The sequence below is a fragment of the Diplotaxodon limnothrissa genome, linkage group LG6, assembly GCF_057381915.1.
Source record: "Diplotaxodon limnothrissa isolate DT_005_m linkage group LG6, D_limnothrissa_male_GT1.1, whole genome shotgun sequence".
NCBI classification, from domain to species: domain Eukaryota; kingdom Metazoa; phylum Chordata; class Actinopteri; order Cichliformes; family Cichlidae; genus Diplotaxodon; species Diplotaxodon limnothrissa.
In genome coordinates, this window is record NC_140601.1 from 5818578 (window position 1) to 5834653 (window position 16076).

Here is a 16076-nt window from a genome sequence, read left to right on the forward strand (position 1 = left end):
GTAAATAGACTGCAGAGTCCTGGCCTGACGAGGTAGCTCTTCCGTGTTCGCCAGAGGTTGTTTGGTTTCCCCGATGTATAAATCCTTGCAATCCTCCTGGCACTTAACAGCGTACACTATGTTAATCTGTTTGTGTCGGGGGACCCGATCCTTGGGGTGGACCAATTCTTTTTGGCACAGCGTGTTTTGGGATTTACTGTATATCTTTCCCAGGACTTTGTCCACAGAACCAGTGTTGATAGCTCTTGACTCGGTGGACCTCGGGGGATTTTTTTCTGTAAAATATCATTGAGCTCTGTACAGCTGACAACCTCAGTCTCTGCACAGTGAAGAGAGGGTGATTCACCAGGTTCTAGAAAAAAGGGACAATTAGTTCAGCTTAAAGCACTTTTTTAAAAAATGATGCAGATTTGTATTTTATGCAGAAAGAAATAAAATGGTCTGAGCTCATGATTTGTCGATTTATCGATAAAAATTGATTCTGGCTTGGATAACGTGATATCGATTCATTAAAATCCTGAATCGATTTTTTAATATTAATTTATTTTGCCCAAAACGCCAGAATCTCAGGTTAAACCTCACAAAATTTCAAGAACCACCAAACAGCTAAAACAGTAAATGAGAGCAGGTACACGGATTCTACACAAAGACGTAAACACACAGCGCGGACCCACGGATCAGAATCAGTGAGATGTCGCCTTTCTCACCCGACGGCACGGACACGGTCGGGGCTGAAAGGCAACAGCTCCTGATTCCGATGTTTCGGCGGCTCCGCGCTTTGTGTTTACACCCTTTTTGCGCTGATTCTAAAGCTGTTAGTTTGATCTCTCTCCAAACAATATTGACCGAACCACCTCCAGCTGAACGTCAGCAAGACCAAGGAGCTGGTGGTGGACTTCAGAAGGGGTCAGCACAGAGACTACAAGCCCATCATCATCAATGGAGCTCCAGTGGAGAGGGTGCAGTCCTTCAAGTATCTTGGTGTCCACATCTCCTCAGACCTGACATGGGCTGCCCACATTCAGGTCCAGACCAAAAAGGCTAGGCAGCGCCTGTATCACCTACGACAACTGAGGAAGTTCAGGGTCTCTCCAAAGATCCTCAGGATTTTCTATACAGGCACTGTGGAGAGCATCCTCACACAGAACATGACATCGTGGTTTGGGAACAGCTGTGTGAAGGACCAAAAAGCTCTCCAGAGAGTGATCCGTACAGCAGAACGCTGCTGCAGGATTGCTCTCCCCCCGCTTCAGGACACCTACACCAGGAGATGCCGGACTAGAGCAGCGCAGATACTGAAGGACCCGTCCCATCCTGGCAACAAACTGTTCCAACTTCTGAAATCTGGTAGAAGGTTCCGCATCTTCCGGGCAAGGACAGAGAGACTCAAGAGGAGCTTCTATCCCCAAGCCATCCGTGCCCTAAACACACACACCCGCCCTCTCACATCATCTATAATTGACTGAGACAGGACTCTTCCAGACACTAAACCAAGGCACAATGTACATTTCAAATTCCTTTAATTTTAAATATGTTTATATTGTCTATCCTGTAAAATAGTCAGATGTCTATTCATATTAATGTACAGAATTCACCTGCTTGCTGCTACTACTGCACATTCACCCAGTGTATATACTATATGTATGTACATATATATATATAATGTTCTTCCTCTACACCCCCCCCCAATTTTTGCACATGTCGAGGAGCATGTCAGGCTACATTTCACTGTGTGTTATACTTGTATAACTATGCATGTGACAAATAAAGAACCTTGAACCTTGAACCTTGAACCAGCAGCAAAAGAAGATCCAAACTAAGCTTCACAAAAACATCGTCATGAATTCACTCTGACTTTTGCTGTTTTGCTTCCACCACACTTCATGCACAGCTCTCTCTCTCTCTCTCTCTCTCACACACACACAGTACACTTCAAGAACAGTTTCCAGTCCAAAAATCTGTTTTCTACATTATTCGCTTGCTTGTTACGCACAAGTCTACCGTTGTTTACAGGCTGTCGGCTGATGTTTTTTTTCCTTTTACTTACTTCCGAAAAGAAAACCTAATTTCTGCTGTTCAATAGGCTTCTGAACAAATGTAAACTTTTTAAAATTATGCAAAATGCTGTGTCTGTAATAAAACCGTTGTAACTTCAGAGGTAATGTTCATGTGTTGATTAATGGTTTTCTTTCGTTTTTGATGTACTGCAGAATATTTTTATAAAATCCCAGGCCAGGAAAATCACCTTCTGTGTTTTATCTTCAGCTACTTCGACACAAAGGCATCTGCTGTGATGCTCACACCTTTGACAAAGTCTTGCGAGTGTCAGCTTCCTTTTTATAGATACAAAAATATGTAAATGTACTGATCTGAATTATAATATTTCTGACTGTCTGAGGCAAAATTTCCCCGATTTAAATCGAATCTAATTGAATCAAAACGTGGATCGAATTGATTCGGGACCTTGTGAATCTGAATCGATTCTAGAAATCAGTGACGATACCCAGCCCTAGTTACACTGTTCCTGTTATTAACAGCAGGGGGCACTATCAACCACAGACTGAGAGCCAGACACGCTCTGCTGGTGCCTCATTGGCCTCATTTCTACAGAGGAAAGACTCTATAGTGAGAAACAGCTTAGGGGGAAAATGCTGATCTGGAGACGTCTGAGTGTTACAGAGGATATACATAGCACTGTGGTTCAGTGTCACACAATCACAAACAAATACAGCAAAGTACTAAAAAGGGTGTTGCCTCCAAAGATTGCTTTTACTGGTTTGGAGCTTAGGAGGCTTAATAACAACAGGCATGAATGAAGACAGATCAGAACAGCTGTTTGATCACAGCATCCAGTACCAACACAATCATCCACACTCAAGAGCCTGTTGGCTTCAGAGTCAGCAGCTGAATGTCTAAAATATCAAATGTCATTTTTTGGTCCATCAGCTACAGCATGAACTGCTTAAAGTGAGAAGCAGCCTAAAGCCCGACAGATTCATCTTTCCAGACTGAAAAAATCTCAGAGTGAACCGAGTGTTGCGTTTTCAGTGTGATCTCACAAAGTCAAGTCCCTTTAATGATGTTCTGTCCTGTCTTCCTCTATCAAAAGCACACAAACACTATAAAACATTGTTTCTGTGCTTTGGGTTTTTGTTTTCTACACAGAGGTATAGTACGACTAGACCCTAAAGGTAGGCTGCTCACCTACAACGAGCTCATGAACATCTTTCCAATGGAGCTCGCTGCCCTTCTCGTGGATGAGGGTCACTGTCATCCTCCGCTAGATCCCCTGCAGCAAACATAACAGGAGCTCAGGATCACAGTGAGCACAGCTAGAGAAACATTACGCTTTAAAATAAGATATTCAACTGTGTACAAAGGAAGCAGTTACCACTGTGTGAGTAATAAGGAAACAACATGTGCACCAATCCTGTACCTGGTGCAGCAGGTAGGTACCATGACAGGGCAGGCCTCCACTGTGATCCACGATGGCTGGGATGTACCTGTGCATGGAGGGAGGAGGTGACACAACTTATAATGTTCTTCCTGGAGATAATTTTTATGGTTCCTTTAAAGCTTGTGCGTGAATATAACACTCCAGGTGGATAGTCACTCTCCAGTGGGCTCCAGCTCGCTGATCTCAAACCAGACCAGCAGGTCGTACTTGCTGACACACACTGACCCAGGTTGGATTTGGTGTTGGTGTTCAACTTGGTGGCTGCAACTGACACACACACACAGCTCAACGTTAACAACTGGGAATTTGTCTGAATTTAAGAGAAGATGAATAAAAGTGAGGAGTATTTACTTCATGCTTTGGGTGACTAAATGGAGGATGGATAGGTGACATGAAAACACTACTGACCCTTTATACTGAGCCAATAGCTCACACACTTCTATTAAATCTGTCTGTAGAGCCAGTAATCACAGAGGATAGATACTGGAAGCAAACTGAAATGTTAGGAGGAACTAAATCACACATTACAACACCAATGGCAGCACCCTGCTGTCTCACACATCAGGATCATGGTCCTGTTGAAACGGGCTAATCGCTAAAGCTCACAGTTGCATTCGTCTATACTCAATATGATCGAAAAAACAATTTTAACAAACAATTAAAAAAAGAACAAGTAAAAGATCTACTATAGCCAAAAGAAGGCCATTTACAGACTATAGAGCTGTGAAAAAGTATTTGCCTCCTTTCTGATTTCGTATCTTATTCCATATTTGTCACACTTACACGTTTCAGATCAATCCATTTATAACATTAGACAACAATGTCTAATATTAAACGGCAGTTTTCAAGGGCAAAAAGCTATCCAAACATACACGGTCCTATATGAAAAAGTAATCTCAATGAAAACCGATACCTTGTGTGTCACTAGGGTTGCCAACCGTCCCTTAAAAAACGGAATCGTCCCGTATTTCGAAACAAAAGTACACGTCCCGTATTGAGCTAATAAGGGACGCACTTTGTCCCGTAATACAGTGAGAATCAAAAGTAGTCTATAAATGTTAATGGAATTAACGCTTTGTTTGAAAACATAATTCCCAGCCCCTCTCCTGCTTTGTGACCAATGAGCTGACAGCACACTTATGACAATTCGAGTATGACAATTCAGATTACCGCTCATCTCATTGGTCGAGGAAAGGTCGCTTGCGGAGAAAATACCGGAAGACAACAGATGACCATAACAAGAAGCATGGCCAACAGGGAAACAAACGCCGACACTGCGGTGCAAGTCTCGGACGACAGTACACCTAAAGCTGGGCAGACACTGTGCGATTTTTTCAGTCACGTTATTCAGCTCCTGCTCAAACTGCACGATTGACTCGCAGGGGTTAGAAGTTGGTAGGTCACGATGCAGAGTCTCACACTATACCGCCCGATGCTCTGATGCGACCTGAGAGCTCACACTGTGCCTCCATAACATGAAGCTTGTAACAGAAAATCTGTCGCTCTCTCTGTCTTTCACTCACACACACACACCAACACCATCAACTTTGCTAAATTGCTAATGAAAAACATGATCAGGCAGCTGTGATTGAGCAGCAATGTAAATCTGTCATCCAGGGAAGGACGGACGTTGTTTTGCTGTGCTGTATTTTAATGTGAAGTGTACATATTTATTTTTTATATTGCATGCATTGGTTATATTTTTGTGCAGTGTTTTATTTAGTTTGCATGTTTTAGTTGCCGGCAAATTGTCCTGGAGAGACTCCGCCTTTTCCCCCGTTTTTACTAATTGGACACACCTGAAGAGGAAAGGAAAGGTAATTTACAGAGTGCTCAATGACACATAAAAGGGTTGGAGCCGGTGTTCAACAGAGGATGCAACACAAAGAATGCGAGACAGACAGAGGAAAGACACAGACGATCAGAGGGGAGAGCGAGAGACGATCAGAGAGTAGTGATGATCAGATGAAGCAGATGACCAGCGACTGGAGAGTGAGAGATGACCAGCGACTGGGGAGGAAAAGAGATTACCAGTGACTAGGGACGCGTAGCGGCAGTCAAGTGGCAATAACGACAAGAGCCAGCTCGTGCACTGCGGGAGAACAGAAGCAGTGAGACCGCGGTGCCGATTGCAGTTTAAGGAAGCGGCGGGCGGAGTTGAGAGCTCTGCCCTCCCAGGTAAGTCTTTGACTTATCCTTTTTTTATAAAGTAAACTGCCAAAGGAATAGTGACTGCCGCTCCCTCCCTTTCTTCAGTGCACCAGGACGTGGAATGCGAGGAGGAAGGCGAGGACTCTGCTGGGTTTCCCTCTTTTATTACTACGCTGGATTTCTTAGTTTTTCTGTGACTTTTAGGCCGTGGTGGATTCCACTGGACTTTTAATGTTGTGTGTTATTGATTTTTATTGTGTCTTCCCTTGGCCAAGGTTGTTTTAATTCATTTTACCTTTTTAACTATTTAAATATAATAAATTATATTTTTAATTCTACAGTTTTTGTATCGTGTGCTTTTCCCTCGGCGGCTCCACTGCTCTGCCCGCTTTGAGGAAGGTTTCCTTCCTTTTAAAAAACACAAACCATCTTGGAAACATAATCAGCCTTTCCGCTCTGTCACAAATCCAACTATTTTCACGGTTGTTGTGGTTATGATAATTTTGTGATGCCACATGGAAAAGGCTCGGATGAGCTTTCCAAAGTTCTACAAGTTGTGCCTCCATCGCTTGTGTCCAGATCACACGCTGCACTGCCGTGCTGCTCCGTCTTTTTCACCGACGTTTGCGCGTGAGCAGTGTGAGCGGGTGTGGTGACACAGCCGCTTCTCGTTACCCCACGTATACTAAACGATGCACGATGAAGGCCAAAAACGGGCCGATCACCAAATCGGTCGCACGACTCAAAAATCGGCTCAAAATGGACCAAAAATCGCACAGTGTGAGCCCAGCATTAGAGCAGCAATGTTTGTTCCCCTCAGAGAAAGAGGGGGAAAAAAAAAAAGGCTGCAAAAGTACAGGGAAGAATGGGAAAAGGAAAACACCTGGCTGGGAAAATGCACGATAACACCTATAACGTGCACTGCACTGTGTGCCGGCGCACTTTTTCCATAGGCATGCTTCTAGTGGTGGGCACATGAAGAACATGAGGGGCGTGACAGCTCGGGGAACCCTTAACCAATTTTTTTTATCCACCAGGCCACGGCAGAAGCAGATATGGTATGTAAACACTGGTTTGTTTTTTAAACCCTCTGGTTAAGGTTAATATGGGCATGTGCAGTGAATATCAGCGCTATGTGGCCAGAAGTGTGATAATATAATTTATTTTGTGTAATAAACAACTGCAAGGATAGATGATTACAACAAATAGATGACTAATACATAAAAGTAATACATAGATGAATATGATGAGTTAAGATGCATAATCATGGGAACAAGTGGGTTTACAAACAGGAGCAGCTGATTAGCATTAGAAAAGCTGAAATAATACCTCAGCTGAAGCCAATTGTACTAAATGCACTATATGTGCACTGTTACAAGAATATTTTTCGTTCTATTGCTTTCTATTAATTTATATAATAAGTTAAGCAGGACAGAGTTCTTTTAAAGAAAGATTTACTTATATTCTCAAAAGTTAAGCATGACAGGCTTCTGTTTAAGAAAGAGACCTGTTTTACTGTGTTAATGTTGTCATTTTGAGCTAAAAATAAATGGCTAAATGATCATTTGTTTCCCATATGGTCATATCAAAAAGAATATTCATCTGCTTAAATCAAATTCAAGTCAAATGGTTAAAAAATAATTTCACACACAAAAAAAAGAGCTACCACACTGGGAAGGGTGAAGACAACTGGGTTGCCCGGCCCTGGCCACGAGGTGTCCCTTATTTATTTTTCAGGGAGTTGGCAACCCTATGTGTCACCTCTGACACCAACAACTGCAGCAAGCGTTTGGTGCTAGAGGTCACATTTGGACTCTGGACCTCTGTGGAGTGTGCACATGATCTCATTACTGTCTAAAAATCCAAGGAGTGCTGAACCATTGAAAAATACACAGTAACAGGTGTGCAGCAACAAGCCGCTAACACAGTGTGTGTATGCTAGCGGCTAATCTAGCAAACAAATGAACAGAGTGCTTTTAGGTGTTGCACAAGGATACGATGATAAGCTGTGTCTTTTTTGTAATGACCTGCTTGAATTTACCTTAATCCAAGGAGTGGTCAGTGTGGGGAAATCTGCCATGAGCAGATAAAGTGGATGAGTGGGACTAGGTAGGTGTGCCGAAAAGAGGCAACAAAGCTGAAGCTGAAGAGTGTGGTGAGAACATAGTGGCGCCGCCAGCAGGTTTCCGGTGTTGTGCCAAAAAGTGATTGCCTGCCAAAAAGTGATTTCCAATGTTTCCGTGTATTTTTTTTTATGTGTAATATCTTTATGTATGTTGGTAAATAGACTTCGGTGAACAGCGTTTACAAAGGGGTTATATATAGAATTAAAAGATTATCTGTTTTTTCAAGTATCTTTATAACTCTGTGTTATTGTACTCACATTATAACCAATCCGGTCCTTTTTCCCCACTTACAATATTTTTACAGAACTATTGTAATATTTGCTGCCATTTCTGCTGTCTTACTCTTACAAAATACATTTTTAATGTTAATGAGATTTTTTTTTAACTGCATAAATAAAGGTTCTATAAAAGTCACGGCCAAAAACTGATTGCGGCTTCTACCTTGTTACACGAATGTTGTTTGTGGCTCAATATGACTTTGTGTCATCCATGAGGGATGCATTTGACATATGTTTCACATATTATAGGCCAACAAGTTACTTATAGCAGTTTAAATACGAGCAATCAGTTTTTGGCAAATACCGGAAATCAGTTTTTGGCAGACAATCACTTTTTGGCACAACACCGGCTAGCAGGAAGACTTTGGCAGTAACACCTACAACATTGGCAGTCCCATTTTGTGAAAGCCAATAAAAAATAGCTAGGTTTCCTTGTGTCATTTGTGTGGAACAATACTGCACAAGAAGCTAAATAGATTTAGAAAAACGAAAAAAAAAGTTGTTGAAGAACAAAAGATAAATGTCCTTTTTTTTTTTTTTTTTTTTTTTTTTTTTTTTTTATAGCATTAACTGGCCGGCTGTGTGGTGCGCAGCGTTAAGAGGCCAGCATTCAGACCCCAGAGTTTAACGACCAAGTTCGAGTCTCTGACGGTTCGTCTGCTACTGCAGGGTAGGCCGAGCGAAAGACGAAGCTCCGGGCTCCTCCTTTTTTTCGCTTTTTTAAATTCACATTTATTTCGATTTATTTAGATTTCAAGCCACAAGTAAAAGCTCAGGGAAACACTTTTAAGGTACCCTATATATGTCCTTTCACATCTTATCACTTCATACAGTGGGCCAGTCTACACCTGCTACTTCCTGCACAAGCTTTTATCACACACGACCCACTGTTTACAGGTAAGAAATCCAGCAAACATCTGCCTGCTATACAGGTGAAAATAGAGCAACAGGACTGCTGAGTCTTTCATTTTATTTATTTTCTGCTGTGTTTCACTTGCATTTATTTGAAAGACTGAGTGTAAACACACACACAAAAAAATATTTTATGTGCTGGAATGTGCAGAAAATAGGTTTAAATGTTAAACAAATTTCTTCTAGTCAGAATGTTGCATATAATTACATTTTTGCTTGATGCATAAAGTTAAAAGATTAAAACTAATAAAACAAGTTTTAAAAACAGACTTTTCCATTTGATTACATTTTGTATGATGGATTATGCAGAAAAAGTAGAATTGGGCTGAAAGATCTATCGTTTTATCACCTATTCAGGTTGTAAATCATGTTTTTAAAAAGTAACTAAGTAATTAATTACTTTTGAAAATAAGTAATCAGTAACAAAACGGGATTACTTTTTGGGGGAAGTAATCAGTAATAGTTACTGGTTTACTTTTTTCAAGTAATTTGACCAATACTGCTAGTTAAGTTACTACCATAGTTAATACAGTTACGGGTAACATGACAGTGCTAACCCATAACCCCGAACTCTGTAATACTGTAAATGATGAGTGATTTAAGTTAACACTAAACATTAAACAGTGTCTCCTGAACATTTATAATCAGGTGTGAGTCTGGCTGCATTGACTTTTGAAGATGCAAATTTAGCATGATGGCTGATGGTGCGTTTATTTTTTTTAAAGTATGTTTATTGAGATTTTTTGATATAAGAAAAAAAAGACCCCCCCCCCCCCCCCCCCCCAAAAAAAAAAGAAACAAACAAAAAACCCAATAAAACAAAACAGACAACACAACAGCACGGGCAAAAACACACAGATAAAGCAAAATATTATGCAGCAACAACAAAAATACTACTTAAGCACCGGCAATAAACAGAAATAAAATGCCACACATCAAAGAAATGACTAAGTTTGTCCGCTGATGTGTACCTAATCCTCTCCACGTGCAACAGAGCAGTCAGTTCTGTTAGCCACATTTTGAATTGAGCTACAATATCCGACTTCCAGAGAGTCAAGATCATTTTCTTAGCAATTACCATTCCGAACAAAAATGTAGTTTGTGCAGCAGAGCTGAGGTGTAAAAGGGAAGAGGAAGATCCAAACAATGCAGTTATTGGGTCCGGCTCTAATGTGCAATTGTAGATATCAGAAAAACATTTAAAACTGTCCAACCAATAGTTATGCAATTTGGGGCAAGTCCAAAATAAATGAGTGAGAGAGGCTTCTCCAAGTTTACAACGATCATATGTGGGACTAATAGAAGGAAAAATGATGGCGTTTTTGTTGCTGAAGACAGCAAAATGTCTGCATTTGTTGACACTTTACAGAAGGCAGTGAAAAATGCAAGTTTAGGTGATTTTGTTTTTCATTTTGGTTAATTTGACATAATAGTTTTTACTATAGTAACCAAACGACTGTCTTCTGCAAGATGACTACTGTTAAATTAGAGTAAATGGAAAATCTTGTCATTTACTTTATAATTCTTGCTATTTTTTTTATATTTGTTACATGTCATAGACACGGGGAAAAGGCACATGTGGGGATTCCCAGTGGACAGCAGCACGAGAGACTTCAAGGAAGGCCTCCAAACTGGATGAAGAGGAGATGGAGGTCGCTGTGTGTCGACATGGATTAATGTGTCTTTTGTGTCACTTTCACTTCAGGGACGGCAAACTGTGGTGTATTTCAGGAACGGTTACATGCCTGACAACTACACTTCTGAACAGGTCCAACTTTTGATTTGCACTCAGAATGACTACATCAAAGAGTTTAGTTAAAAACACTAAAATGAAACCTGCAGACTTGCTTAAAGTGATTCGTATTCATGAGAAACTGGAGCGTCATTATCATTGAGTTTATTTCTTTCCCTGCTAAGCAACACCAAGTCTAGCCCTGATTGGCTGATATAAGTGACCACAGACCTGTCGCTGTGTCAGTTTGAATGGGTGATTAGAGACCAGCACATGTTTGTTGCTGCTCCATGTTTTCTGCAACATTGTGTGTAGTTACTGCAGCTGTGTGTGCATTCTGCTGGCAGGAACAGGAAACAAGTGAAAGAAAACTGGCGAGCATCCTGGAAGGAAAACTTAATCGGACATAACAAGTTAAAACAGTTTGCAAGTTTCAAGCCAAATTGCTGAATCTACCGTCCAGGTTCTCCTTGATAGCGTGACTCTGTGTTGTTCTCCTTCATTCTTCTGTCTCTGTCTGTCAAATCTCAGCGTATTATAAACCAACTGTTGTCACCCTCTGCTGCTCAGTGTGCTGGCTGTTTCCTCGGGAATCTCAACCACAAGAAAGTTTATACGAACGAAGCTAAAAAACCTGTGACAGTTTGTGAAACGTCATTAGCAGCAGTGAAATAAGATTCCAAAAGTTAGTGAAATGATAGAGGCTCTTTTATGCTGGAAAAATTGTTCTAGCACAAAGTGGCCCAAACGGAATTTTTTAATACAGAAATACATCTAATGATAAAAAGACAAGCAGAGAATTCATTGTCTGTTTTCAATTGCAGAGCTGGGATGCTCGTCTCCTCATGGAGCGCTCTCAAGCTGTGAAGTGTCCAGATATCAGCGCTCACCTGGCTGGTACCAAGAAGGTTCAGCAAGTGCTCCCCAGACCTGGAGTCCTGGACAGATTCTTCCCAGACCAGCCTCAAGCTGTGCAGCAGATCCGAGCGACATTGGCTGACCTTAACACTCTAGACACGGTGAGAAAAAGGGCACGTTTTTTTCATTGTTTGGAAAATTTTCCATTAGATAATCCTCACCTGGGTGTTGCTGTTCAGTGTAAGCAATATCATTTGCATTTTATTCCTCTGATTTATTTCTCTGTGGTTGCGCGCGTCTACAGGGTCCAGAGAGGGACAAAACAGTATCAGTGGCCTTGTCAGCAGCAGAACGGTTTGTCTTGAAGTCTCAGCGAGAAGGAGGAGGTACAGCGGGGGGATAGAAGCATCTTTAAAAATGTTGAAAACTTCTGTTTATTGCTCACCATTTATTAAACTAGGGAAGTTTAAGCAGTGCATGTGTGGATCTGCACACACATGCAGCATTTGCTTGCATTCCATGTATGAGCCAGTCAAAACAGTGACGACACATACATGACTGCCTGCTGTTTTGCGTTACTTTGTATCTACTGTGATTCATGCATGCTGTACTGTGACTGAGATAATAGTGTATATGAGACACACTTGACAACAACATTGATCAGGATGTGAAAAAGCTACCAGATACAAGTTGTCAGCAGGTTATGGCTGACTAACCACCCTGCCTTACATCACTCTGGGCTAATACTGTAAAAAGCAATCATTAGTTTTCTTTGTAATATCAGATCATTTGTTTTGATAAATACATAGTCCAGTATCAGGGTTCATATGAGCTATTTTAGCAGTAATTTCACACCTCCACTATGATAGTATTTAGCTGTTAATCATGTTAGCAAGGAAGCTCGGGTTTGCAATTCATTCTTAATTTAGCCACGCTGCATGAATTTGGATGATACGATTTTTGAAAATGGCAGTTTCATTTATGGGGCGTATATAAAATCGTAGTTCTTAGGCTGGCTTTTAAGGAAGGAAAAAGGTATGTATCAGTTGGCTGGGAAGAAAGATGGAGGTGGAAAGGATGTGCGAGCTATGGGACAAAGTTGCTGAGACTAGTTTAAAAAGAGGTGAGGATCAGTGAGCAGGAATGTGGCTTTGTGCTGAAAAGAGCACAACAGATTGTCTGGAGAGAAGGTGAAGGAAAGTCAGCTGAAGCAAGACAGTTTGTGGAGTTTGTGTTGGACTGTATGTTATGCTGGGAGCCTGGGGATTAGTGGACTTTGATTCCAAGTTAATACTAGCTAGTGTTTCTCACTGGTTTTTGGGTGGTGGAGTAAAAGGGATTGGTTGGTGGCTGTTTCTAATGTTAGCCTTTTCTTGGTTTTCTTACAGGCAGGGTAAAGACATGGTGATGAATGAGTGTGTGGGCCATCTGCTGAGGACCAAGAGCTCAGGACAGTCAGACGGGGGCGTCGCAGCAGGAGTCACCGTGCTCGACAATCCTCTGCTGTTCTGAGATGTCACACTCCTGCCTGCACATACAAACCACAGTGAAGTCAAAGTTCCACCTGCACCTCCACCTGTTCTTGCAAAAGCATGAAAACTGACAGAGGTGAGACAGCAGAAAAGTCTTTGTTTATTTTTGTAATAAGTTAAGGAATTAAGTTAAGAAGAGTGATTAAATAAATAGTTTCTTGCATTTTTGATTTAATGATTGTGTTTAGGATTATTTCAGAAACATGTTTAGAGGATCTTTGTAAGCCTGTATTTACTTTAAAAGAAGGGAAGCACTTCTTCATTCTACAGAAAAGGTGACACATTACAGATGAGTTCATAAAACGTGTCTCTGTCACTCTTTCAAGGCTCTGTCACTTTTTCTTTTTTACTTGAACAGCATGGTAACGTAGGCCTAGGCTGCCATCTTGTGGCAGTGTGTTGTTACTACAACATATGAAATTGTGTTTCTATTGGAAATATAATTCAGCACCACTGAGCCGCTCTCTCAGTTACAAACTGAACCTGTTTTTTAGACATAAATCACTAAGTACAGTGAAGCTTTTGGTTTTGTAAAAGTGTTTCTTATTCTAAATGCATGTTGATTTTTATAAGGGTGAAGAGCAGTTAGCAGTGCATTCACGGACATCTTTAAACTATTAATTGAAGAATCTTTGGTCATGATGGCATGAACTAGAAACGTGCGCTCCAGGTGAGACTGCACAGAAGAACAAGTGTCCTTAAACTGCATCAACTGATGACTTCTTACAATTTTATTCTACTGTGTGTTTTTATCATTGAACGTTTCTGTCTTCAGGTTTCTCTCAGATCAAGATTGAATGTGATGACAAGGGTGATGGATGGTGTGACATGTGCTGCTGGCCCACAGAACCAGGTGAGTATGCTGTCCATGTGCTCTGCAACAATGAGGACATCCAACACTCTCAGTTAAGATTAGTTTTCATGATTGTTGCCTCAAGACCTGAGATCATGGTGGTGGGCTTGTGATGGACACACTTTTCATGGCTGAAACCTCTCCTGTAGAGGCTAAGCCTAGGCTTGAAGCCACTGGGGTGTTCGTTGGCGGGGTGACGCGATGTGCCTGGTATGCATGAAGTTATTAAACTTGATACAGTCCAATAACTCCAGCCTTACTCATCTTGTCCTTCAGATTCTTTATTTCCAGGATTTAACAGCAGCGCAGCGGTCACAAACTGTTTGCTTCCTCCCGATCAACAACACAGCTGCCGCTAATTACGTGTGTCTACCTTAAATATCTATTATATATATATATATAATATCTTAAATATATATTGAAATAAACTGAATAGCGTTTAGAGGATAAAATGCCTGTGTTCATGAGAAGCTGAGTATCGCACTAGAGAGGAAATCGTAGGACGGAAGGCTGAAAGAAACACATGATTTTTGTAAAAAGGTGGCAAAGGTTAGAAGTAAAAATGGTTAATTTGTTTTTGATTTCTTTTACTAAAATAAGTGGTTATTTTTATTTTCATATACGCATTGCAAATGTGCTCATAATGAGTTGGCACTCAGTCTTTAGAAGGTCATAAGCTTCGTTCGGCGTGATGGTCCGGACTGATATATTGCAGGTATTGACTTTGAGTGCAGAGGGCTAAATGCAAACACGCTTACACACACATAGATTATGATTAGAATAAGTCCCTGGGCCAGAGAGTCCTGAACATTCTGAATATTCTAAACCAATTTTGAATCACTCGAGGAACAATGAATAACAACATTAGATTATTAAGGCTAGGCAGAGAGGTGTTTTGGTTTTCTGCCTTACAGAGAAAGGAACTGACACCAGACGAGGTCACGGAGATATGAGGATCCTTCGCAGCAGAGATAGACGTGGAGACTGCCGAGACAGCAACTGGGGCCAAGGGTCATGCAGTTTGGGCTCTAGTTAGTCACCTCAAAAGGATGGATCCCATAAACACAGCAATAACCATGAAGGGGTTGGCAAAAAACCAGGAACACCAGACCAACGAGGTTCGAGAGGCTCTTGATAAAAAGGGGGACACGGCTGTGACCCCAGAATACACAGATCGTTGTTTGAAAATCGGGGCAGAATAATCCCCTGATCTGTGCAACGACTGAAGGGTGGTCTAACCCCTGAGGTCGAAGAAAGAAGAGCAGAGAATCACTCGACTGGAAGACACTGATAGCTGCAGCAATAAAGTAAAGGTTAAAAGCTCCTTGGACAGAGGTTCTAGTCTGAGTACGTTTGAAAGGTACAAGGTGGCACCAAAATGAGGTTGGGGAAACTGGAGCACCAAGATAAAGCTGTGGGAGAACTGGAGAGCGATGGGAGTGTCATCTGTAATTACTATTGTTGTTGTAATCATAGTTTTTCTTGCATCTGAACTGCACAATCACAGAGGTCGTCCAATATGGTCCACTCGTTAAACGGGGACACAGGGCCTCAGGACTAAGAAGAAGAAATGGACCTCGCAAACCTGGATTCTAGGGTGTAAGTGATCACTTTTAAAAGAGATCAAAGGGGGACTGTGATATTATTATATTATCTTATGCCACGTTATGCCCCTGATTAATGATTGTGAAGCTATTATGTAGTTTTAGTTTGCATTATTCTCCTGAATTAGAAGAAGGTGAAACTACATGGAGTGCAGAATTATTAGGCAAGTTGTATTTTTGAGGAATAATTTTATTATTGAACAACAACCATGTTCTCAATGAACCCAAAAAACTCATTAATATCAAAGCTGAATGTTTTTGGAAGTAGTTTTTAGTTTTAGCTATTTTAGGGGGATATCTGTGTGTGCAGGTGACTATTACTGTGCATAATTATTAGGCAACTTAACAAAAAACAAATATATACCCATTTCAATTATTTATTTTTACCAGTGAAACCAATATAACATCTCTACATTCACAAATATACATTTCTGACATTCAAAAACAAAACAAAAACAAATCAGCGACCAATATAGCCACCTTTCTTTGCAAGGACACTCAAAAGCCTGCCATCCATGGATTCTGTCAGTGTTTTGATCTGTTCACCATCAACATTGCGTGCAGCAGCAACCA

At 41.1% G+C, this 16076-nt stretch overlaps 1 protein-coding gene across 1 annotated transcript; it reads left to right on the top strand.

The window, feature by feature from the left end:
- The first annotated feature begins 5332 nt into the window (after nt 1-5332).
- LOC146630001 (glutathione synthetase-like) lies at nt 5333-12922 on the top strand. Its single transcript, XM_085355394.1, has 6 exons — nt 5333-5449; nt 10484-10576; nt 10630-10692; nt 11445-11675; nt 11819-11900; nt 12903-12922. Exons 1-6 carry the CDS (start codon nt 5333-5335, stop codon nt 12920-12922), a joined length of 606 nt encoding a protein of 201 aa, XP_085211520.1.
- The last annotated feature ends 3154 nt before the right edge of the window (nt 12923-16076 follow it).

What these genes read in the sequence shown, in the direction of transcription:
- LOC146630001 (XM_085355394.1), top strand. Translation starts at nt 5,333, where the DNA reads ATGCAACACAAAGAATGCGAGACAGACAGAGGAAAGACACAGACGATC. An exon ending in AGATGACCAGCGACTGGAGA is followed by an intron (nt 5,450 to 10,483) that starts GTGAGAGATGAC and finishes TACATGTCATAG; the next exon opens with ACACGGGGAAAAGGCACATG. An exon ending in TGGATGAAGAGGAGATGGAG is followed by an intron (nt 10,577 to 10,629) that starts GTCGCTGTGTGT and finishes CTTTCACTTCAG; the next exon opens with GGACGGCAAACTGTGGTGTA.